Source organism: Oncorhynchus mykiss, chromosome 26 (genome assembly GCF_057628025.1).
Source record: "Oncorhynchus mykiss isolate SJ-2025 chromosome 26, ASM5762802v1, whole genome shotgun sequence".
Classification (NCBI taxonomy): domain Eukaryota; kingdom Metazoa; phylum Chordata; class Actinopteri; order Salmoniformes; family Salmonidae; genus Oncorhynchus; species Oncorhynchus mykiss.
This window is the reverse complement of record NC_143047.1, coordinates 38,000,438-38,026,702: the sequence shown is the minus strand read 5'-3', so window position 1 is coordinate 38,026,702 and position 26,265 is coordinate 38,000,438. Positions and strand designations below refer to the sequence as shown.

The following is a 26,265-nucleotide window of genomic DNA, read 5'->3' as shown; positions in this document are numbered from 1 at the left end:
TTTGCCCAATCAGAACAGATGCAGACTATGTTTCTCTTGTTCAAGCAACTTGACCGCCACCTAGAGGTTTAAAATAAATTAAACTATGGACAAGGCTTCAGTCTATTCAAATAAGAGTTTAATGCCAAACACCATACTACACAACATCATAGAAGTCAAAGAAGAGGTGACAAAGGGACACAGAAAATGGGCTACAAATGTAGTCTTTGTAGTTTGTATATACAATTCAGCTGCCCAGTAGTCCTCCTGTACTCCATGTTCAACACAGTAAATAGAAAAATGAAAATCAGTCTAAAGATAGAAACAGTCCAGAGATTGTCTTTAGCTGGTTACAGCACTGACAGAGTCGCCTTGTGGGGCCAAACGTTGATGGGGAAACTGGTCCTATTTGGGTTGTTAAAATGTCCTCCTTCCAGATCAATTGGTGGCAGTTCAACTTCACACACACACAACTCTCCCCAAAGTATTCCCTGGTGTAGTGGCTTGGATCTATTCCATGAGATCGTTCCATCGGTAGTGTAGGAGCAAGACTTCAGTCAAGTGGATCTGAGGATCTGGTTGATGTCCATAGCCAAAGTGTTTTTGTTTACATTTCTTCATGTAAATCGGAATGCCCAGGTTCTCATGTGAGATCAGAATTAACATCCAGAATTTACAGGCTATGCTGGACAGAAACAGAGCCAGATGAGAAGGTTCTGGTCAGGCGTGAAGAGGTACCGAGTGGTGTGACATGTGGTTAGACAAAATGAAACTCAAATTCATTCGATGATGAAACACTGGGAAAATGGAAGTATTACCACCAACCCAAAACACTACAGGCGCAACCTTTCTGGGGACAGGACTTCTTACAAGAAAAAGAAAAAAAAGAGAAAGGAATCGCATGTCAAATGCAGTGTGCTTGTTGCTTGGTTGTTGAGGATTCAATGGTAGCGGTTGAATGGTATACATTCACATATACTCATATGGTTGTCAATGTGGGTCTTATTATGGACATGGACCAGATTTGGTGATCAGAATACAATTTCACAAATCATTGTATATGTGTCTACACCTGCACCTTCTGAAAGTGTACAACATGACACTATAAAACAGTGCTGTTTATAATTGGGGGGGCCATTACCACCGTTCTCTTTTATATTGAGACATTATCAATACCTTGTGAAGTAGGCAGAACCACATCTCATCTGGATTGATTTTAACGGAGCATGATTGTGCTTCAGAAACAGACTCGGGAGTCTTATGTCTCTGAGTCATCTTTAAAGTGACATTTACCAGAAAGTAGAGATGGGGATGCTGCATGTGGCTGATTGGTCCTGTGGAGGAGGTGGCATGACTGATCCCTCTACTGTAGCCCCGGAGGAGGAACCTGTGATCCAAGTGGGAATCTTAACACGCAACAACCTGCCTGTTACCAATGGCAACTATCATCCCGACCACAGTAAGACATGGATTTATGGGATCAGCGGTTCCATATTTGATGACTGATCCAGACATTCTGATGGATATATTAATGGAGAATTGGTTTAGGGGGTACAAACCGTTTACATTATGTACAGGGAAAGCGTAAATAGTTTCTAGGCTACATTCATTGTTCAGAAATTCCGAATGGGAACTGGTGCCAATGACTTGAGTGAAAAACCAGATAGACAAATAAGGTCTTGAAACATTTTGTATAAAATGATCCATTTCAAGACAATGAAAACGTTATACTTTGCTAAATGAAGGCTTTACATGACATAACAGGAAATAAACAGAACACAAAGGAAAAAGGCTCTAATAAAGTTCCTTTGGTAAAAACAGTTGTTAAAATTTGAGCATTTTCAATATAGGCTATTTCTCTTCAGCAACTTTTGACCCGAGGTCTAAACTAAGTCTGTTAGGGTACACATCAATGCACATCTCTGACAAAAAGGACGACTATCAACAAGCTATTTACAAAATCAGCAGTATGTGGGGTAGTCTGATGTTCCTATACTTGACTGACTGGGGGAAAACCTGGTATTTTCGCAGAACTCTGCCCACTATCTACACCACGGCTGCCAGAGATGTTTGTGGACACACAGCATACATACCTGTACCACTGAAAGAAAGAAACATTCACAGGCTTTACAATTATACAAAATCCAAAAGCCATCTTGTGGTCTGGATAAAATACAGGTTCATAGTCCATGCCTGTATGCTAATCTTCCTACTCACAGTGGTTGTGAGAGACTTCTGTGGTTCCCCTTAGCAGTTAAACTAGAGACCTGCACACCGGTTGGTGTGGTGCTCCTCAACCACTTCGATGGGTGTATATTGCTTCAAAACAGGGGGGGGGGAAGGCCAAGCATTCTGTATGGCGTGCTCTTTCTGCGTGGCTCTCAACAGTATCCATCGGTCTGAGGATCAGTCCAGCCGAGGATCAATAGCTGTTTCACGACAACGGCTTCCTTTCTTGCACTCATAGAGTATTCGGTCGCAGCATGTCTTCTGCTGTATTCAAAGGTGGCATAAGACAGGCCGGTAGGGGTGGGTGGGGGTTCAGGGGGCTGACGGACAACTGGTTGGTGGCCACATAGGAAATTTGGCTTTTTTTTGTGCTGCAAAGATAGGGAGGGTCCATTTAAAAAGTCCTTATAAAAACAAATATAAAGTAATCTCCGGCAGTTTCCAGAATCCAGCAATTTGCTGCCAAACTGATGTATTAAAATGACGACAAGTAATACACTCCTGTCATCGCGTCACCCGGTTGAGCTAAGGTGACCCCGACGAGCTGCCATGATACGTCACATGGTATCTGTTGATTTTCAGGTAATAGAGGACCTGGGGATCCCGGGTGGTGGTGCACGGCAACAGACCCTCGCGACGCTCTCCCATCAGCCACTTGCGGGTGTCGGTGGCCATGTCGCTGGTCACGTGTTCCTTGGCCCAGGTGTCCACCAAGCCTTGGAAGCGGCGGTGCAGGCGAGTGTGGACTCTCTGGTGGGACTGGGGAAGGGAGGGACACCGGGGTTAGCTGTAGTGAAGATCATATCAGCACTCTGATTGAAACGTCAGTAAGCGGCCATTATGTTTCTCTAAATTATTTCAAAATATGACATATTCCAACATCTTTACATATTCCAACATCTTTACATATTCCAATATCTTCAGTGTTTTCCACATGTACATTACTTGCCAGCACATTACTTGTCAGCACATTACTTGCCAGCCAAATAGAAATAGTAGCCAGGTCCCCCTGGGTACATGTTTTTGTGGAAGGAGCTGTATTTCAGTGGCCTACGGTACATTCTAATGCCTTGATTATTGAATACTTTATCGAGTATACCGCCCAAAATGGAAACATTTGTTGTAGAAAGACATGACTTTACAATTTAAAATACTGAACATTGATGAATTCAGTTTATTGTTAGTTGTTTTGGATTTTGTCTTTTAAGTAGCTCATGTTGGTTAATGTTGCATAGACTTAAGTCATGTTTTAAAAAATTCTGAGCGGTAGATCTCAGATTGCATCTGGACTCAGAAAGTGACTGGGACTCAGAAAGTGACTGGGACTCAGAAAAGATTGGTGACCACTGTTCTAGAGTATTCCCTGCATGTATCCACGGTTACACATTTTGTTCATATCCTTTGCTAGTTAGTGAGTTATTAGCCCAGTTATAGATCATTTGTAGTCAGCAATAGGGGAGTGATTGCTTCTTACAAGAGCACAAAATGTGTGCATTTCTAGACATCTTTTAAAAGTGAGTCAGGTAAAAGAGACTGTCTTAAAGTGGCAGTGTTGTATTTTGAGACAGGCTTGAATAAGCAAAATAGCCAATAGGCAGAGGGTAGCATTAGTCTGATTCTCTGTAGTAATGGTATGGGAATAATAATGAATTTTATTTTGTAAGGTGGTTTCTTGCATCAAACAACATTTTTAGTCAAGTGTATTAACAGGTTAATGACAAGCCCACATGTTGTTTTTAAAGTCTCATGGAATGTAGACCTATATTGAACACCACATTGGCTACTACTGTAGGCTGAATGATAGAACAGCTATTTCCATGTTAAAACATTATGGGATCTATTTTAGCCATTGTTTTTGATCAAATAGCCACAGTAGCCTACTTGGCCACTGTTAAAATTTAAAGGGAGTACAGCCTCAGTGTTCACAGTAAACACGCGCTGGAAGTTGCACAGAATTTCCAGAAATGTTCAAATTCGCATTCAGCAGACCTGAAATTTGCTCAGTGGCCCACATTCTTTTCGGGAACATTGGTTGGTGGTGTTGCCTACCTGGTGAGCCCGGGTCAACGCAGTGCGTCTGTACATGTAGTCCTCCGACTTGAAGACGTACACCATCTTGTACGAGTTGAGTTTGAACATGCACTCCATCTTCAGGTCCTCAGCACTGTGGGACTTCTCCGACGTCCCCGTAGCTGCCTTCGCCTGCTGCAGCTGCTCCCACCCTCTCTGGCACTTCCGGATCCGCCGGAGGTTCCTGATTGGAAGAGGAGAAAGATTGGCATTAGACCAGAGCCAGTAACACCTTGCTTACCTGTGCCCTCTTCCCACATAGCAATTCAGTTTACAAGGACAGTTTACGCAAATTTCGGTCAAATCATGCGAGTACTTAGACTGCAATGCACTATATCCATACCATTTGTAACATTGGTTGAGCACAGGATGTGTAAGTTATAGCTAAATGACAGGACACATGGTTCCCAAATAACAGACCAACACTAATGCTATTTAGGAGGTCAAAATACTCAGTCATTTAGGCCAATGTTTTCCATTTCCGACTCAAAGTTAACAATTTTAGTAGATCAGAAAATGTGTGAAATTTGAGCGGGCCGTCCCTGTAAAGATTTGTCTTGATATACCCATGCATAGCAACTCACCCAATAAGAGTTTAACTGGGACACAAATGATTAGGGGAAGGGTAGGCTCTATTGCAGTAGCAGCAGTATTCCTGTACAGTGCACTTCCGTTTGACATTCATATGTTGATTCTCTTGTTAGTCTTTAATATCCCTGGCAAACAATATTTTGGTCAATCAAATTGAATCCAGATTTTAAAAATGATTTTGCAAGCATTAAAAATGCAATTATTATTCACCCCGCTTTAATGAAAGGTTTAAATGTGTACTTACCACACAGGGTAGAGGTGAGCGAGGACTGAAACCACGAAGAATATTTTGGCAATGCCACTTAGGACATTGCAGTTAGAGTAGCCAATTTCCAATAGAAATGGGAGAAAGGACATTTCATTTGTTTGTTTTTTTACACATTGCCGCCAAAAGGGTTAACAAGCCAGGATATGGGTTGAAGGATACTTTGATGTGCACATACAGTACTTCCACTGACAACGTACAGAGCAGTTATGACCATGCAATGAGGATAACATTGAACTGAAAAGACAACCTGCTGGTTGTCACTGCTGTTTGAAGGTCCTTTTAGGGGTGGAAAATAAGAGAATCATGCCTATTGACTTTTGTACCAACCTCTCATATTGTTGATATGAGAAACAGACTAAATGTGGGTGAGATCACTGATAAATCATATCCAGTCAAGACAAGTAGCAAATATATGCAATGGGTAAAATAAAACAAAAGGGGGGGGGGACTGACGCCAATTGTTTTGTTCCTGTTTTGCATGGGTCCTTCCAGCCCATTGAAATGTATATGATACATTATGGACACCCTTTTTGAAAAATGGCAACAAGCACTGAAAACCAAAGACAGACAGGCTTGATGTGCAACACTCATCTCAGGGCTTTAATAGAGAACCCAACCACCCTTCCATGCAATGCTCAGAGAGACGTCTGGAAAGAAATACACCAACATTTGAGCATACAATTCAGACCATTTTATTCACAAGCCCCTTCTCTTTTGTACAAGTGTTGCAGATGCCGTGCTTGACCAGGTTTTCATGAGTTATCAGCACTAGTCTTGGTCAACTCGTATAAAAACCTCACCCACAACAAAAAGATTGCAACGGGAGTGCACTGTATCCTTAAATTGTTTTACACATTATAATAATGCTGAACACCCCAAATCTCAATCCGTACAACATGTATCTAAACAGTGATTAGAAGAAGTCACATACAGAATGTTTTTCCTATGAATACAATTACAGGAAACACAGGGCAGCTGATAAAAAAAAAAAAAAGATTTTATCTGAATCCTTTTCTCTAGACCGACAAAAAGGGGTCTTTTGCCTGTCACCAATGCCACAACAACAACAAAAAAAAATGGCCGTCGTGACAATGCAATTAAGGACACTGTACATATAGAATTTCTGCTCAACCAAATGGTTCTCCTCCAACAGAGGAAATGATTGTACAATAGAACACTAATATGCTCCATGGTATAAAAATACTTCCTGCCCTTCCCTACATTCGCAATGTGAAGTCAACTCCTGTTCATTGCCTCTTCTTCTTCCTCCTTTCAGTTTATATCAAACCGCTATTGTAGCCTTATTCTCACAATAAATAAAAAAATCTAACTAAATATTTTGATTTTTTTTACCCAATGATTTGATGACTAGTCTGCTGAGTGGGAAAGTTGAAATAAATACTATCCTACTAATATAATATAAAAATGGCAATATTCATAAATAAAAGGGCCCCGTAAAACAAAACAAAAAAGTGTGAATAAATGGATAAATAATGAGTCTATTTAAAAAGATGGCAGGGTAAAGTGCAATCTTTCGGAGATAAAGGCAGGGGGCAGAAATGGAGGGAAACAAGTTGCTTTTCGAGTAGACAGCCAATTACATTCTCTCTAACAAAAACAGGACAGGCACCGGCAGCATTTCTACTAAACATAGTTTTTTTTTTTAGCACTTAGGCCTACTTTTCTGAGGAAAGCAAACACAAAAATGACCTAGTGCACTTGTAGTTCAACTGGTGTGTGTGTTCATCACTATTGGCAGAGTTTTTCAAAACAAGTGCTTCGTGGATAAGTCTCGGGGCCCCATTTAGTTTGAGGCTACGGGAAGAAAGCCCTGAAAGTTTGGTTTGTGCAAAAAACACTGACCTGGAACTGACCTGCACGTGGAGAGGGAGATGGGCTTGCACTCATTCTCAAAATGAGTCATTTTGTTTTTTTTTGTCAGCTGGTTTTGGCTTGTGAAACAGTACCATGGCCTGTCTTAGAGAGCCTTTAGGGGTAGATGCTGTTAGCTGTGCAGACGGGGGAGACACAGCCAGAGGCCTCACCTGGGGAGGAACACAGGCTTTTGGGCCAGGTGCTCGCGCAGCTCTGGAGACGCTGAGTCCGAGTTCAGGTAGCGTCCCACGTAGTCGCACCACCGCTGTTTAAAGAACCAGAAGAGAACTACCGTCACAACACAAGAACCTGCCTCATCTGAATCTGTTCTAAATGTCATGTGGAGACTGCCTGCCATACACACTAACAAACACACACACACACACCTCTGTCTCAGCGGGTTCGTCTGAGTTCTCCTCCTCCGTGTCAAGCAGCTCCAGGGTCAGGGTCACGCTGCCTTGGCTCTTCACAAACATCAGCTGGACCACAAACAAACCAGTCAAACAACAAGACAACCAACAAGACAAGACAGCAAATGTCAGAGAGAACGTACCAGGGGGGACAGAAGAACAAAATGGGGACAGAAGAACAAAATGAAAGCAAGAGAGAAAACCAGAGAGCTGGAGAGAGAACACATGAAAGTTGAAATGCAACTCAAAGTATTTTCCTGAGACACAGTAACATTCCAGGTGGGCCAGCCATCCACCCACCCATACTGTACCTTGAAGCAGTTCTCGTCGGACATGAGCTGCTCCGCCTTGCGTTGGTATGCCCCCTCGGCGGTCGCTCTGGAGGCCTGGGTGGACAGGGCGCCGCCGGTGGCCTTGTTGGTGCTCTGGCTCAGGTAGAGGTCTGTCACGCGCACGCAGAGCTCATCACTCACAATGTGCTGGAGCTGATGATGGGAACCACAACGCCAGGTGTGAGCACAGTCATTAACCTCTTGAACCTCTGGGGTCAGTATTTCATTTTTGGATGAAAAACATTCCCGTTTTAAACAAGATATTTTGTCACGAAAAGATGCTCGACTATGCATTAAATTGACAGCTTTGGAAAGAAAACACTGACGTTTCCAAAACTGCAAATATATTGTCTGTGAGTGCCACAGAACTAATGCTACAGGCGAAACCAAGATTAAATTTCATACAGGAAGTGAGACAGATTTTGAATAGGCTGTGTTCCAATGTCTCCTTATATGGCTGTGAATGCGCAAGGAATGAGCCTACACTTTCTGTCGTTTCCCCAAGGTGTTTGCAGCATTGTGACGTATTTGTAGGCATATCATTGGAAAATTGACCATAAGAGACTACATTTACCAGGTGTCCGCTCGGTGTCCTCCGTCGAAACTATTGCGTAATCTACAGGTGCGTGCATTTTTCCATTTTGAACAGAGGAGAAACCAAACTGCTACGAGTGATTTATCATCAAATAGATATGTGAAAAACACCTTGAGGATTGATTCTAAACAACGTTTGCCATGTTTCTGTCGATATTATGGAGTTAATTTGGAAAAAAGTTTGCGTTGTAATGACTGAATTTTTTTTTTTTCTTAGCCAAACGTGATGAACAAAACGGAGCGATTTCTCCTACACAAATAATATTTTTGGAAAAACTGAACATTTGCTATCTAACAGAGTCTCCTCATTGAAAACATCTGAAGTTCTTCAAAGGTAAATGATTTTATTTGAATGCTTTTCTTGTTTTTGTGAAAATGTTGCCTGCTGAATGCTAGGCTTAATGCTATGCTAGCTATCAATACTCTTACACAAATGCTTGTGTAGCTATGGTTGAAAAGCTTTTTTTGAAAATCTGAGATGACAGTGTTGTTAACAAAAGGCTAAGCTTGTGAGCCAATGTATTTATTTCATTTCATTTGCGATTTTCATGAATAGTTAACGTTGCGTTATGGTAATGAGCTTGAGGCTATAATTACGCTCCCGGATACGGGATTGCTCGTCGCAACAGGTTAAGTCAGCCATCAAAGTTATCATTGTTTAGGCCGGGTGGGCCCCCATTTAGCTCTGTTGCTGCCCGTCCCCCACCGCCTGAAAGAGATGGGCCTCAACTGATTTCAGTTGACAATTTTGGCACCTAGATGTTCCTCAAGGTTGGCTTTTTCTCACCATCTGGAACCTAACGGAGGGAAAAGACTGTACTGACCTGTCTGACAATGCTCTGGATGAGCTTGTCCATGGTGAAGGCAGTGTAGGCGTGGATGGTGAACATCTCCCTGAGGGAGTCCTCGTACTGGGTGGGCTCCATGTTACCGTCCAGGAGGTTCCGCACCATCTCCAGGAAGGCAGAGTAGTAGTCCTCCACTTCAATGTCCACTGGAAAAGGAGAAGGTCAGGATTTAAAGTAATAGTACAGATGTTTTGTATACTTTCAGCAAGTGGTTTTTGAAAGTAGCGTTCACCAGCCAAAAGGGGTCCTAGAAAACTGTTTAAGTTACATGTGTGTATCAGTTCATTGTTTTGCTGCCCTGATCCCGCCTCCCACTTTTACCTTGCAACCTCATTAGACATCATTCCACCTGCCAATCAACATCAGAGGTGCGTTCAGCAAGATGCAACGTTTTGAAAAGTTCAGATAGATATACTCTATGTGGAACAAACATGCCTTTCTGACATATAGCCTAGATTAGAATAAGGATACAACGGACTATTGGTGGCATTTCGTTCGGCAACGTTTGGCTACTGAATGTGGCCCAGGCAAGGTTGCTGTAGGCTACTTAATGTACATCCCTCGTAGCACCGTGTGATCAGATCATTATGACAAAATATAGCCTGGTGAAATGAGAGATAGTGTGTACAACAACGTCCACTTCATAGAATGACACTATGGGCTATAAGGATGTTATTTAGGAATTGTTATGTAACTAATGTCTCACCCTCATCTGTTATTAGTAGGAGAACTTCTGACTAACGTCTGATCTGATGCACTTCATAGTATGACACTATGGGCTATAAGGATGTTATTTAGGAATTGTTATGTAACTAATGTCTCACCCTCATCTGTTATTAGTAGGAGAACTTCTGACTAACGTCTGATCTGATGCACTTCATAGTATGACACTATGGGCTATAAGGATGTTATTTAGGAATTGTTATGTAACTAATGTCTCACCCTCATCTGTTATTAGTAGGAGAACTTCTGACTAACGTCTGATCTGATGCACTTCATAGTATGACACTATGGGCTATAAGGATGTTATTTAGGAATTGTTATGTAACTAATGTCTCACCCTCATCTGTTATTAGTAGGAGAACTTCTGACTAACGTCTGATCTGATGCATTGATTTGACCGATGCATTTGATTTATTCTCAGTTATCAAAATAACAGAGTATTTATGGTTAACCTGTGTTGCTTCACAAGTGCCGCTTAGGGGGAGGTTGCAGAGGGTATCTTATGGATGAATGAGCCATACGTTGGCAAAACGTGTTGAAATCAGAAGGTTTAAAAACACAGACAGTTGTCATGATCCCGGCTAGCCTATTGAGATTAGGTAAACATCTGGAGGGTATATCTCCCCCTGGTTGTGGTGTAAATGATAGGAAGGGTATCTATGTGCAGTTGGAACAAAGGTCTGTGTTGGGACCATTGACGTTGTCAAAAAACCATTCTCCTGGAGACGTTAGCATGTACTGTACATGTACATTTTTTTCAGATATGAAAGTAAAAACAACGTGTCAGACTTTCAGAGGAAGAGCTTTGTAGATATAAAATTGCATGACGAAGGTAAAGTACATTTTCTCCATAGAAAAATGTTAAACTGGGTGCAAAAGAAATGTGTGATCCTTTGATCTAAACCTTAATGGTCAGTGGGTTCATAGCGTGCTGCAGTTTGGTTTTAAAGGTTGTCTGGACTTACTGGGCTCCTTTAGTCTCAGCTGGACGGCAGGATTCTCACTCTTATCCCGTTTGACACCCAGCACCTCCCTCTCCCACTCCCGTTCCCTGCAGTCCTCCTCGATCTGCCTCTCTGCCTGCCCGTAGATGCGCAACAACCTCAAACAGAGGATCTGATGCAGGCGCTGGAAGATGTACCAGTTGTTGTTGACGTAGTAGAGGTTGTAGACGTCGTCTAGGCCACGCAGTTTCTGTGCCCCCGTGTTGCCGAATAGCAGCTTAGACTTAGCGGAGCCACCACTGCCGGCCAACCCATTGTGCTTCTTTGACCCGTCTTCATCTGGCCCGGTTTCGTCTTCTTCCTCCTCCTCCTCCTCGTCTTCCTCTTCCTCCACATCTGACAGCTCCCCGCGCCGGGCGAACAGCATGTCTGGGATAAAGTGGTGGATGACCTGTTTGATCTTGTACTTGTCCTCCTTCTGGATGCCGACCTGCCTCTTGACGTGGTGGATGATGAGCGCGGCGGCGTCCTCCAGGATCTGGCTGTCCTGGTAGGTCAGGGTCATGTGGGGCCCGCCAGGCACGGGGGCCGTGTCCTCGGAAGCCTGTTCCTGTCGCTAAATGGAAGCAAAAAAAAACACGGGTTAGAGTAGCTTTATATATATATAAAAAAAAGTTTTAATCAATACTTGGGAGACATTAACATATAGATCAGATCAAGTAAGTGGTATATCACTGCCTCTTACCTCATCGTATATGGTCTCAATCTCATTGAGCAAGGTCTTTGAGCGGAACACCTTGGTGTCATTCTGCTTGAAGTTGATGCCTTGGTGGTCGAGGGACTTGAGGTAATACTTCTCATTCTGCTCCCTCCAGATCTTGTTGAATCCTCTCTGGGCTTCCCTCCATTCTTCTTCTTTCATCTTTAACCTGGACCGAGGTCAATCAGAACACATACCGTGGTTAACATGGGACAGCAACATGTTCTCTGGAAGCTGTTGCTCAGGCCGCTTTACATTACTCTAATTTACATGTATTGTCCATCACACAACCTCTTCATATCACACCTCTTGAGTACTATAGGGACGGACACAGCCGGGTTCCTCTTGAGCCCGTCGATGATGTCGGCGGCCTTGTCGCCATATATCCTCTGGATGGCCTTGCGGTGGATGACCTCGGAGCAGCCGCCCATGGTGTTGTCCAGCCGGAACTTGACCTGTTCCTCGGCCGTCATGCGCGACAGCCTCCTCTGTACGGCCTCCAGAGCTCTTATGGTGGCCAGGTTGGTCTCCAGCACCACGTCCAGCTGCAGGGAGAAGAACAGTATGGAAAATGTCAGTACATCAGCATACTTTGGTTTGTACTATTAGAATATAACTACCATGAGAGGGGGGGAAAGTCTCACCTCGAAGCGCTCGTCCTCACATCTGTAAATATGCTCCTCATACTGGGTCTTCTTGGAGCTGACAAAGGTGGAATCCTCTGACCACGAAGGGAACGACACCCATGTGTCATTCAGGACCTGAAATGGACCATACTGTTAAAACTCTGCTCTAATTGAGTCACTTGCCAAGATGAACAACATCTCAGTACTAACCAATTAAACCCCTGTGATCGACTTCACTGGCAGGATGACGCATGCAAAAAAAGTGACTACAATTTTATTTTCTTTGCTCTTAATTTTCCAATACACAAACATGTATTTGACTAATTCCTCAGGTTTTTATAGGATTCAATTTGGTTGAATTTGAAGGGTAACATTTGACTGTCAATAACTGCTACGCTCACCTCTTTACACAGTGGGGTCCTCCCTGTACACTTGGGCTGTGTGTAGCTCTTGGGTAGCGCCCTGTAGCTGGAGCCCAACCTCTTACAGGAAGCGTAGTCAATCTCCATGGCCATGCCCTCTGTGGTCCTCTCCTTGGGAAAGCTCTCGATGTGGCTGGACTCTCTGTAGCCCAGGAAGTTTTTGAACCAGGAGAACAGCTCTGGGAATTTTCTGCAGATCACATTCCAGAATGGGTGTTAGATGGGCGGCAAAATATCAGGATGAATAACAAAGCTTGTATTTTCACATGCCGTTAACGAACAAGGCCATCTATTTTTTATGTCATATTTAAATTTTACCTTTATTTAACTAAGCAAGTCAGTTAAAAACAAATTCTTATTTACAATGACAGCCTACCTGGGAACAGTGGGTTAACTGCCTTGTTCAGGGGCAGAACGACATATTTACCTTGTCAGCTCGGGGATTTGATCCAGCAACCTTTCGGTTACTGGCCCAACGCTCTAACCACTAGGCTAAGCGCCTCTAACCACTAGGCTAAGCGCCTCTAACCACTAGGCTAAGCGCCTCTAACCACTAGGCTAAGCGCCTCTAACCACTAGGCTAAGCGCCTCTAACCACTAGGCTAAGCGCCTCTAACCACTAGGCTAAGCGCCTCTAACCACTAGGCTAAGCGCCTCTAACCACTAGGCTACCTGCCTCTAACCACTAGGCTACCTGCCTCTAACCACTAGGCTACCTGCCTCTAACCACTAGGCTACCTGCCTCTAACCACTAGGCTACCTGCCTCTAACCACTAGGCTACCTGCCTCTAACCACTAGGCTACCTGCCTCTAACCACTAGGCTACCTGCCTCTAACCACTAGGCTACCTGCCTTCCCCGAGCTGACAATGTATAGGAGGCCAATAATAGGAATAGAGAAGGATACCTATAGCTTTTTAGATCATGAACATTCATTTTGCCTAAGAACAAACATACTAGCAACACCTTTTTGACATGCTCAGAGTGTCAGAGTTTTATACTACCGACTCAGCCTGATCTTGAGAGGCTGGTGGCCCTGTTAACTCTACTCATCTGCTGTAGCATGACTGAATTGTCTACACTCCTCACAGCAGAGAAGGTAGTTGCAACAGCTATGCAGCGCATCCTGTAGTCAGGCTGATAAATTGTGCAAAGTTTTTTAAATGGTTGTTTGGCGAAGGTGATAGTTGCTTAAAGCTTACCCCAGGAACGGCAGCACTAGCTGCACAAGCTCGGCACGAGAAATCACTTCCTGGTTAAAGATGAGCAGACACCGCAGGAAGTTGTCATAGGCCTCAGAGCTCCGGAGGGCTTTCCTCACCTATGATAAGAAAGCAGCTCTGTAAATACACACTTCAACACACACTGAATTACTTTACAATTGGGTTAGGGGGACAGCGTCTCATCACAACCAGGCAATTCATTAATTCAAATCATGTTCAGTTGGAACAGAATAAATCCTTTCTATAGGTGTCATTCGTATAGATCACATTTTATGTTATTGTATAACATTCACATTAGGTTTAAAACAAAAATGCAGCAGGACCTTTTCAAAGAAGAGAGATTCTGTGCCGATGCTGTGTTTGCTGGCCTCAGCCATGGCATGGTCTTTCCCCAACATCTTGGGTTTCTTCTGCAAGGGTGGGAAAGAGAAGAACTGAGTGTAAATAAGGACTACATTACCACTGACATGGTAGACCAATTAACTGATACAGGGAGAGAGGCTTCAGCGGTATATTACAGTTCTACAGTAAATAAGAGAAGCTAAAAAATAAGGTAAAAATCCCACATTTAAAGAGTTGACAGATCTATGGGACGCTCTAGTCAAAAGTATACCAATCTTTTTTTTTTTTTTTTTGAATTTTACCCCTTTTTCGTGGTATCCAATTGTTGTAGTAGCTACTATCTTGTCTCATCGCTACAACTCCCGTACGGGCTCGGGAGAGACGAAGGTTGAAAGTCATGCGTCCTCCGATACACAACCCAACCAAGCCGCACTGCTTCTTAACACAGCGCACATCCAACCCGGAAGCCAGCCGCACCAATGCGCCGGAGGAAACACCGTGCACCTGGCCACCTTGGTTAGCGTACACTGCGCCCAGCCCGCCACAGGAGTCGCTGGTGCGCGATGAGACAAGGACACCCCTACCGACCAAGCCCTCCCTAACCCGGGCGACGCTAGGCCAATTGTGCGTCGCCCCACGGACCTCCCGGTCGCGGCCGGTTACGACAGAGCCTGGGCGCGAACCCAGGGACTCTGATGGCACTGCAGTACAGCTGTCTGAACAGTATTACAACTGTTACTACTGCTAACTAGTTTCTTAATAGCCGCATGTCTGACAACTATGGTTGCAAAGCTACCGGTAATCTATATATATATATAGTATTCATTTGTTATATCTGTGTCCATATTGTCCATTAGCTTCTAGTGGATAGACCATATGGTTCAAGAGAAAATAACCTAATTATTGAAAAAAGTCAAATGATGAAATTATTCTCAATTATTTACTCTTTCACAACTGCCACCGGTTTGGCGCCAAAACGTTTACATACAAAGGTTTGAGACTGTCAACGAGAAGGAGCTAGTTTACCTTGACGGGAGGCGTGGCGCCCGCTCCAGAATGCCTCCGGATTGGACAGCCGTTCTGGTTGAGCCGCTGCTTGTTGTTCATCAAGGGCCTCTTGACCGTGGTGCCGTGGTCGTTGCGCACCGACTCCGCCCGGTCGGCCGTGGTCTTGCTCAGCAGCTGGAGAAAAGGGGGACAACTCTGGATCAGAGATAAACGTGAGAGTTTAAGATAGGCAACATCTGTGTAGATCGGCACAGAACATACAACTTTTACATCAAACTGAAAGGCATTATCAGTGCATCTTGATCATGCACCCTGTCTGAGTCACATGATGTAGTAAATAAAACAGGTGGTATTAGTCATATGAAAATAACAATATGATATGACAGTGGCCAAGTTTGTAATTCAATGTCCTCACATAGTTTAAACTCAACTTCTATCATTCTGAAATAACATCTCGGGTGAAGGAAGCATTAGCTCTTGCAGTAGAGCACTATTTTAGCGTGGACGTGAAACACTCACCACTGAACTGTTGGCGTCCGGTAAGAACTGTCCGAACTCCGAGAGCAGGTCCTCCTGGTTCTTGAAGAGCCGTGCCACCTGAGCGTACACCTCCTGCTCTGTTAATGCCGGGGTGTAGTTCCCCCCCGCCTCCTTCGCGTTTCGCTGCTCCTTCTGCAAAAGCAGCAATCAGACCACTGGTTACAGACTACACCAAGAACTTCAGACCACTGGTTACAGACTACACCAAGAACTTCAATCAGACCACTGGTTACAGACTACACCAAGAACTTCAGACCACTGGTTACAGACTACACCAAGAACTTCAATCAGACCACTGGTTACAGACTACACCAAGAACTTCAATCAGACCACTGGTTACAGACTACACCAAGAACTTCAATCAGACCACTGGTTACAGACTACACCAAGAACTTCAATCAGACCACTGGTTACAGACTACACCAAGAACTTCAATCAGACCACTGGTTACAGACTACACCAAGAACTTCAATCAGACCACTGGTTACAGACTACACCAAGAACTTCAATCAGACCACTGGTTACAGACTACACCAAGAACTTCAATCAGACCACTGGTTACAGACTACACCAAGAACTTCAATCAGACCACTGGTTACAGACTACACCAAGAACTTCAATCAGACCACTGGTTACAGACTACACCAAGAACTTCAATCAGACCACTGGTTACAGACTACACCAAGAACTTCAATCAGACCACTGGTTACAGACTACACCAAGAACTTCAATCAGACCACTGGTTACAGACTACACCAAGAACTTCAATCAGACCACTGGTTACAGACTACACCAAGAACTTCAGACCACTGGTTACAGACTATACCAAGAACTCCAGACCACTGGTTACAGACTACACCAAGAACTTCAGACCACTGGTTACAGACTACACCAAGAACTTCAGACCACTGGTTACAGACTATACCAAGAACTTCAGACCACTGGTTACAGACTATACCAAGAACTTCAGACCACTGGTTACAGACTACGGCCAAACCCTAACCAGGACGACACTGGGCCAGGGCGGCCAAACCCTAACCAGGACGACACTGGGCCAGGGCGGCCAAACCCTAACCAGGACGACACTGGGCCAGGGCGGCCAAACCCTAACCAGGACGACACTGGGCCAGGGCGGCGCACAATCAGAATGATCTGAATTTCCTTCCTCTAAAGTTTCTTTCTGCAATTATTATCCAGTACATCTGTGGTTCTTGTATCCCTGTTCCCAGAAAGTGACCAGGGAGACCACACAAAGGGCACCACTGCCCCTTCGGCAGTTTCGTTATAGCACTGGAATGGAACCTCAAGTTCATATTGAACGGTGACCCAGGTTACGAACAGATCTCTGTGTGTACACTGTCTTTTGTATAGCTTGTTTACACTGAAAATAAATCACCCTTCAGAAAGAAGCCAGATTTATTGAATGAAATGCTTTGTGTGGGGCAGCTCTCGCGCTGTGTTTTTACCTGGTAAGTGTGCAGGATCTCCAAGAAGGCTTTGTAGATGTCGGGCTGCCCCTGGAAGCGGTTCTTGATCTTGTTGACGTAGTTGATGGCGTGGTTGAACTCCACAGGCTGGTTGTTCTGCAGGGGAGGCCCGCTGGAAGGGGTGCTGCTCACCGGGGCGTGGGACTGGACCGAGGGGGACCGTGGGGAGGCGTAGGATGGGATTGATGGGTTGGGTTGGCTAGTCGGGGTCAGGGCAGGAGACTGCATCGGCTGTGGGGGGAAAAGGAGATCGACAATGAGTTGCCTCCAAATATGAAATATACACGATCATTCAAAAGTTTGGGGTCACAGAAATGTCCTTGTTTTTTTTTTTATACAGAAAAGCAACAAAAAAAAAAAGTGCATTAAAATAACGTCAAATTAAGCCGAAATACAGCATAGACATTGTTAATGACTATTATAGCTGGAAACATATGATTTTTAATAGAATATCTACATAGGTCCATTATCAGCAACCATCACTCCTGTGTCTCAATGGCACGTTGTGTTAGCTAATCCAAGTTAATCATTTCAAAAAGGCTAATTGATCATTAGAAAACCCTTTTGCAATTATGTTAGCACAGCTGAAAACTGTTGTTCTGATTAAAGAAGCAATAAAACTGGCCTTCTTTAGACTATGAGTATCTGGAGCATCAGCATTTGTGGGCTCGATTACAGGCTCAAAATGGTCAGAAACAAAGTCCTTTCTTCTGAAACTTGTCAGTCTATTCTTGTTCTGAGAAATGAAGGCTATTTCATGTGAGAAATTGCCAAGAAACTGAAGATCCCGTACAACGCTATGCATGACTCCCTTCACAGAACAGTGCAAAATGGCTCTAAACAGAATAGAAGGAGTGGGAAGCCCCGGGGCACAACTGAGCAAGAGGACAAGTACATTAGAGTGTCTAATTTGAGAAACAGACGCTTCAAGTCCTCAACTGGCAGCTTCATTAAATAGTACCCGCAAAACACTAGTCAACGTCAACAGCAAAGAGGCGACTTCGGGATGCTGGCATTCTAGGCAGAGTTGCAAAGAAAAAGCCATAGCTCAGACTGGCCAATAAAAATAAAAGATTAAGCTGGACAAAAGAACACAGACATTTTACAGAGGAACTCTGCCTAGAAGGCCAGCATCCCGGAGTAGCCTCTTCTGTTGACGTTGAGAGTGGTGTTTTGCAGGTACTATTTAATGACGCTGCCAGTTGAGGACTTGTGAGGCGTCTGTTTCTCAAACAAGAAACCCTAATGTACTTGTCCTCTTGCTCAGTTGTGCACCGGGGCCTCCCATTCCTATTTCTATTCTGGTTAGGGCCAGTTTGCGCTGTTCTGTGAAGGGAGTAGTACACAGCGTTGTATAAGACCTTCAGTTTCTTGGCAATTTCTCACCTGGAATAGCCTTCATTTCTCAGAACAAGAATAGACTGATGAGATTCAGAAGAAAGTACTTTGTTTCTGGCCATTTTGAGCCTGTAATTTAACCCACAAATGCTGATGCTCCAGGCCAGTTTTATTGCTTCTTTAATCAGAACAGTTTTCAGCTGTGCTAACAATTTCAAAAGGGTTTTCTAATGACCAATTAGCCTTTTAAAATGATAAACTTGGATTAGCTAACACAACGTGCCATTGGAACACAGGAGTGATGGTTGCTGATAATGGATCTCTGTACGCCTATGAAGTTATTCCATTAAAAACCAGCCGTTTCCAGCTACAATAGTAATTTACAACATTAACAATGTCTACGCTGTTTCTGATCAATTTTATGTTATTTTAATGGACAAAAAAAAGGTGCTTTTCTTTCAAAACCAAGGACATTTCTACGTGACCCCAAACTTTTGAATGGTGGTGTACATCAGCACATAACGATAAAACAGTTGAATACTATATTTACATACGCAACTATACAGTAATAAGTAAATGAATACATGTTTACATAACAAATTAAGAAATAAGCCAATGACTTGTGGTTCAAATCTCCAATAGGAAACTAAACATGCAGAAACAAAGAACTTGAGAAGAGGTTCTGGCACAGAATGACACAACAAAGGAAAGGGGTCTTAGTGAGCTGGAACCTTGCTGGTCTTGGCCGGTGTAGGCTGGGTGGGTAGAGCAGTGCTGGCTGTGGCGGTGCTGGTGGGGGGTCCACTGGGCAGCTGCATGGCCTGGTGATGATGGGGCACCGGCTGGCTGGGTGGCCCCGTAACGGGGAGGTTCTGGACAGAGATGCCGTGCGGGGTGATGTAGTGGATCTGTCCTGGCGTGGTCACGTTGACCTGCTCGTTGGTCTGGACCTCGATCTTGTAGCCCGGCGGCAGGAAGGTGTTGAATCCCATGATGAGGTCTGGGTGGCCCTTGAAGAGCTGGGAGACACGGCTGATCACACCTGGAGTGTCGATGCTGTGAAAGTAAATGTGCGTGTTTAAGACTGACTACATGGTAGTTAGACTGTGCAGAATCACTGATCTACAAATCACTTTGCTTCTCAAATAACTACTAATTATGTGATCAAGATTAGTGATTCCCCACCTCGTCTTGCTCAAACTGATCCCCTCAAACACATGGAATGTCTTCCTGCAGCAAGAGTTCACGGCTTACATGGATGTTTACAGTGTTTGCTTAGAAAAACAAACTAAATTGTAACTGACCTCTGTGACTTGAACTCTTTCATGATGTCAAGGAAGTCATTGTAGACTTGAGGCTGATTCCCAAACTGCAGTTTCACTTGATCCAAGTAAGACAGAGCATCTTCAACCTACAAAAACAGTTTTGCCAGTCAAACAATGTTTTCAAAGGTATAAGGAGATGAAGTGGGCATTGATCAAGATAATGAAAACATCCCAATGAGCTCCATACTTTAATTGTTGACTAGTCTCATTGCTGCATTATCTACTAGTGATGGGAGAGCTCATACAGTTAGACATAGGGATATTATTTTGGATGATATATCCTATCATTTTGACAATATCCCAATATTATTTTTGCACTAGTTGGCTGAACCACCTTAAAAAAGGTATTTAACCTTTATTTAACCAGGCAAGTCAGTTAAGAACAAATTCGTATTTACAATGACGGCCTACCCCATCCAAACCCTCCCCTAACCAGGAAGATGCTGGGCTAATTGTGCACCACCCTATGGGACTCCGATCACGGCTGGTGGTGATACAGCCCGGAATGGAACCCGGGTCTGTAGCGATGCAGTGCCTTAGACCGCTGCTCCATTCTGGATCCCTATACTCCAGTACTTCTCCTTCATAGCTTGTTTTCAGCACTTTTATTTCCATGACTGATCAAAACTAATTTTCCCATGGCTCTCGTCCCTCTGCAGCAGCCATACAGTGAGCAATGTTTGTAATGTGGAATAGCAATACAATGACAGAATACATATAGAATCGCAATACACATCGGTACCTAAATATGGTGATGATATTGTATCCCTGGCAACTCCCAGCCCTATTATCTACCATGCTTTGAAATCAACAGGTCCTAATTGAGTCCATCATACCTCTATTTTATTCTGTATTTAGTACATGTGCTTATTTTTCATCTCTTTTGTACATTCAATAAAATGTATACATATGAAAAATGCACCTTGAGTCGCTGGAACTGGGCACCCTGTGAGGGGGCCATAGGGGCCAAAGGATGGGCATGGCTCTGGACCACCGCAGCCCCCTGTGATTGGACAGCTGGACTGTGGGGGTGGGGCCCGACAAGTGCAGCGGGACTAGAGGCATGTCCATGACCACTGGAGTTCTGGGGCATTGTGGGAACCTGGAGGACAAGATTCAGTCAAATATCAGCATTCTGCCTGTGGTAAAATAGTAAACAAAGCATTGAAAAAGGCAAATACAGAAGCTACAGTTTGCTGGTTAATTGGCACTTATAAATTAATGCATTGTAGAGTCTAGCAAAATTATTATTTTCTGTGGAACATGCTCTCATCTAGATTAAAGAGATATGGCAACAGTTCCCATACCTGGTAACCCTGGGGGATGGAGTATTGGATGCCGGGGGAAGGCTGCATGTTGTCGGTGACGGCCTCGTACACGGCTGGGGCTAGGACGCGGTGCTGGAAGCCCTCCGCAGTACCCGGGACTGGGGGGCGACGCTGCTGCTGGGACGCAAATACTGGTTCCTGATCCTCCGCACGCCGCTTCATTGTATATTCATACTCAAAAGAGCTAGGAGGCACAGGTACAACACAGTTAACATTTAGGCATATTTAATTGATAAATCGATAGTCACCCTGACACAACTGCGAATTCCAAGATGGATACAGTCATTTGGCACATTTCAGACTCTGTGGCACACATTTATGGGATTCTCCAGTTTCTGTCTCACCCACAACTAGTGGCTATATTTGAAAAAATGTGATGATATGAACGTTATTGTGATCACTTTGGAGGGAGAGTGGTAGCCCCCCCGCTTAACAAGGCTGGAGAATTCAGTACGACACAAAGAAGGATGTTTGACCAGAATATGAGCTAGAATTCACATTGACTGCTTTAGTGGACAATACATAGAGTAGCTAACTACAGTGTGTAGGGACGAATTGGCAAGATACCGACTGGACAACGTTATTCAACCATTTATCTAGCTAGCGTGCTTGCTAAGATAACTAGGAAGTAACGTTACTCTCATCACTCAAGATGGTAAACCAACATATGGAATATGGCTAGGGAACACATCCATAAATCTAATCCAATTAAATGTATGTTTCTTATTTAGCGGTGGCGACACGTCCCAAAGACAATCCACAAGCTAACAGTGAGATGTTAACTGGCTAGCGGTTAGCTTCTAAACCAGCCATAAGACCTGCCCATTCCCCTCCCCCTCTGCCAAGAGAGGGCCTGACGCCATCCACTGCTAGCGGAGTCGTGCGCGCCCGAACTTGTGTGGCTAAATGCACGAGCGTGTCAGGTCAAATAATCTACAGAGTACTGTTAACTATTCGCCTTTTCATTTTTAACTAACGCCTTAGCTGTCGTAATAACGAAAATGTCAATTAAAAATAGATTTCAGTTAACGCTAGCTAACAAGGGATGGTTGACTTCCCGGTGGTCTTTTTAGTAAGCTACTGCTAGCAACACATTGTGGCTTTACGCTAACCAGCCATGTTCGAACGTCATCATCATGAAACCCAGTGATTCGACTAACGTTAGGTAGCACAACAACTGTCCTTGCTAACATTATCTCAATACTGTAGCAAATACTGTTTTTCGCTGGATAAATGTGTTTTTCACGATTAGCTATTTAGTCGTTATTTTGTCCGAATCCTATCTAAATGTTTAGCTAGCCAACTACTGTTGTACGATGCTGTTCACTAGCTCATGGAACTACTGTAGCTAGCTAATCGTCAAAAACACATTAGCCAGCGAACATTAGCGACATTTTCGACATGCTAAAGCAGGCATCGTTAATGTTTACAGACTCAGTCTGCCAGCAGAAATATAACATTTTCTGAGATGTATTGATGCATCTGTCTGACAAGGTTATGTAGCAACTTGCTGTAACAGCACGTAGCTAGCGCCATTTAGTTTTGCTTCAAATGGGCTTAGTTAGCTTGAGAGATAAAACTCACCTCAACTGACTGAGACCAATAACAACTGGTCGAACCAAATTTGGATTTTCTCAGTCAAATGAAAAAAATTCGCCAGTTAAACCGTATCAAGATTGAGGGTGCATATTCCAATTGAAATGTCAAAGAAGAACTGCCCCTGCTAGCAAACCCGCTAACAACAATCCCTGTGGCTAGTACGCTCCTTGAACAGAGGCGTGGTTCCAATGAGGGCGGCTAGTCTCCTCCCATTCTAAATGATAATTGGCAACTCTTCAACAGAGGAAACAATAGCAACGGAACTTCATTGGTCAGATTTCCAGTCACTCAGATCAGGGAAAAAAATGTTACTTACAGGCATTTTTAGACCTCCGCAAACTTTTTTTTTACCATTGACTACAAAATATCATATATAGAACCATAAACTCGATGATAATGTAATAAATATAGCTACTGTACCTGTATGAACATAATACGCTACTTTGTGCCTTGTCGTATCTTGACACGGGGATACAGCACAACCGCATAAACACACCAATTCATGCATAGGTATTATAGTGCTCAACGACTTCATAAGCACAACATATAGTATTTATGAACCAGACTATAGATGCTTCACAAATCAGTTATAACCAAAGCAATACTATAAAAGGTGCTTACTTCTGGTGCTTTTCCAAATGGTAAATTACATGTTCTTACGAATGACTTCGGAGAATCTGGTAGTCAGTCAGAGGGTTTATGTTTCATAGGTATAAAATGTTTGAATTAAGTGAAATTCATGAGGATTAACACTATTTCAGCGGTAGTAGGAGACCAATACGCCTTTTTGTGACCAACTGCGTATCAGACCTGGTTTGTCCTTGCACCTGAAGACTGATAGCCAGATGAACTAAAGCCCCAGCAGGAGTCGTCTTTGTGCGTACATAAGCACGATCTATGTTTGTAGTAAACGTGGGGCGGGAGTAGTATCAATAATATTGATTAGTTAAGGCCGGGTTACTGTAATGATGTGACAACTGTTGATGGCTTTATAAATACATTTGATCGAATTTAATTGGTATTCGTTGGGAGTTATTAGAAAGGTTGTTAAAAAAACAAGAAAAACAACTTTGAAAACCTTTCAATTTCACTTAACAGTGGAGGAAACTCTTGTAAATATGTGTCAACGGCAGTTTAAAAATAAAATCGAGTATAATTTGCTAATTGCAGGATAATTTTACTCAACCCCCCTATATTCATTAGTCCACTTTTGATACATTCCCACAAAAGTGTGCATGCCAACATCCAATTAAGATATACTACACTGCTCAAAAAAATAAAGGAAACACTTAAACAACACAATGTAACTCCCTGTCAATCACACTTCTGTGAAATCAAAATGTCCACTTAGGAAGCAACACTGATTGACAATAACTTTCACATGCTGTTGTGCAAATGGAATAGACAACAGGTGGAAATTCTAGGCAATTAGCAAGACACCCCCAATAAAGGAGTGGTTCTGCAGGTGGTGACCACAGACCACTTCTCAGTTCCTATGCTTCCTGGCTGATGTTTTGGTCACTTTTGAATGCTGGCAGTGCTTTCACTCTAGTGGTAGCATGAGACGGAGTCTACAACCCACACAAGTGGCTCAGGTATTGCAGCTCATCCAGGATGGCACATCAATGCGAGCTGTGGCAAGAAAGTTTGCTGTGTCTGTCAGCGTAGTGTCCAGAGCATGGAGGCGCTACCAGGAGACAGGCCAGTACATCAGGAGACGTGGAGGAGGCCGTAGGAGGGCAACAATCCAGCAGCAGGACCGCTACCTCCACCTTTGTGCAAGGAGGAGCAGGAGGAGCACTGCCAGAGCCCTGCAAAATGACCTCCAGCAGGCCACAAATGTGCATGTGTCTGCTCAAACGGTCAGAAACAGACTCCATGAGGGCCCGACGTCCACAGGTGGGGGTTGTGCTTACAGCCCAACACCATGCAGGACGTTTGGCATTTGCCAGAGAACACCAATATTGGCAGATTCGCCACTGGCGCCCTGTGCTCTTCACAGATGAAAGCAGGTTCACACTGAGCACATGTGACAGTCTGGAGACGCCGTGGAGAACGTTCTGCTGCCTGCAACATCCTCCACCATGACCGGTTTGGCGGTGGGTCAGTCATGGTGTGGGGTGGCATTTCTTTGGGAGGCCGCACAGCCCTCCATGTGCTCGCCAGAGGTAGCCTGACTGCCATTAGGTACCGAGATGAGATCCTCAGACACATTGTGAGACCATATGCTGGTGCGGTTGGCCCTGGGTTCCTCCTAATGCAAGACAATGCTAGACCTCATGTGGCTGGAGTGAGTCAGCAGTTCCTGCAAGAGGAAGGCATTGATGTTATGGACTGGTCCGCCCGTTCCCCAGACCTGAATCCAATTGAGCACATCTGGGACATCATGTCTCGCTCCATCCACCAATGCCACGTTGCACCACAGACTGTCCAGGAGTTGGCGGATGCTTTTGTCCAGGTCTGGGAGGAGATCCCTCAGGAGACCATCCGCCACCTCATCAGGAGCATGCCCAGGCATTGTAGGGAGGTCATACAGGCACATGGAGGCCACACACACACTACTGAGCCTCATTTTAAGGACATTACATCAAAGTTGGATCAGCCTGTAGTGTGGTTTTCCACTTTCATTTTGTGTGACTCCAAATCCAGACCTCCATGGGTTGACAAATTTGATTTCCATTGATCATTTTTGTGTAATTTTGTTGTCAGCACATTCAACTATGTAAAGAAAAAATATTTAATAAGAATATTTCATTCATTCAGATCTAGGATGTGTTATTTTAGTGTTCCCTTTATTTTTTTGAGCAGTGTACTTCAAGTCAGTCTTTGTGTGTTCTCAAATGTTATTTGGGCATCTTACCTAAAAAAAATATTGTGGAACTAGTTAGAAACACAATCAGCGCTTTTGTATGTAAAAATGTGTAAAATATGGTTGCCCAAATAATAATTTATAGCTGAATGAACATATGAGACAAGTTGAGAAAACACATTTTAAATTGACTGAATTCTTGTCAAATTGGAGTTAAGTTTGAGTAATTTTTTGTTGTTCAGGTCACACTTGGACCGAAAAGTTGAGTAAACAAAAAAAGGCTGTGGAACCAGTTACTTAATAATAATTAGTTGAAACTACATTTTATTTATATTTTTTACAGTGCATGCATGAACAATGCATGAACAATTACATAAACATAAACCATTACTTTATGTTCATATCCAGGATTACATTTTGAACAGGATTTTTGGACGAAAATAGTTATAAACAGCAGTTAAAAATAGCTAAAGCTCAGACACACCAGTAAGATTGTCAAAGGTTTGCCTGGTAAAATTGTCAAACGTTTGCCTCCCGAATGTATTTAGAAACTCTGAACAGTGTCGGCAGTCACTCTTTTGTGATCACATAACAAA

At 43.7% G+C, this 26,265-nt stretch overlaps 1 protein-coding gene and 1 non-coding gene across 3 annotated transcripts; both read right to left on the bottom strand.

Annotated features, from left to right (window-relative positions):
* Positions 1-96: 96 nt before the first annotated feature.
* LOC110526916 (paired amphipathic helix protein Sin3a) lies at positions 97-23,087 on the bottom strand. 2 transcript variants are annotated; one of them, XM_036981333.2, is made up of 21 exons: positions 22,846-23,087; positions 21,241-21,445; positions 20,856-21,035; positions 19,913-20,019; positions 19,340-19,664; positions 17,250-17,501; positions 15,763-15,915; positions 15,262-15,417; positions 14,217-14,303; positions 13,873-13,991; positions 12,651-12,861; positions 12,268-12,384; positions 11,930-12,168; positions 11,609-11,792; positions 10,885-11,479; positions 9,173-9,342; positions 7,734-7,907; positions 7,399-7,491; positions 7,183-7,277; positions 4,258-4,462; positions 97-2,967 (listed from the first exon to the last, which is right to left on the bottom strand). In XM_036981333.2, the coding sequence occupies exons 2-21, from the start codon at positions 21,421-21,423 to the stop codon at positions 2,734-2,736; spliced, it is 3,879 nt and encodes a 1,292-aa protein (XP_036837228.1). In that variant the 5' UTR covers positions 21,424-21,445; positions 22,846-23,087; the 3' UTR covers positions 97-2,733. The 2 variants fall into 2 exon arrangements, with proteins under 2 accessions (XP_036837228.1, XP_036837226.1); XM_036981331.2 differs by having other exon boundaries at positions 15,262-15,438; positions 22,846-23,071.
* LOC149971472 (small nucleolar RNA U109) lies at positions 13,653-13,790 on the bottom strand. The gene has a single exon (XR_016492414.1). It is a non-coding gene; the product is annotated as a small nucleolar RNA U109 (small nucleolar RNA).
* Positions 23,088-26,265: the final 3,178 nt, after the last annotated feature.

Bases quoted from the DNA above. Each gene is read 5' to 3' on its own strand.
- LOC110526916 (XM_036981331.2), bottom strand. From the start codon at position 21,423: ATGAAGCGGCGTGCGGAGGATCAGGAACCAGTATTTGCGTCCCAGCAG. The intron at 14,304-15,261 runs GTAAACTAGCTC...CCACCCTTGCAG, and splicing joins GCGCCACGCCTCCCGTCAAG to AAGAAACCCAAGATGTTGGG. The intron at 2,968-4,257 runs GTAGGCAACACC...TCCCTTCCCCAG, and splicing joins CGTTGACCCGGGCTCACCAG to TCCCACCAGAGAGTCCACAC.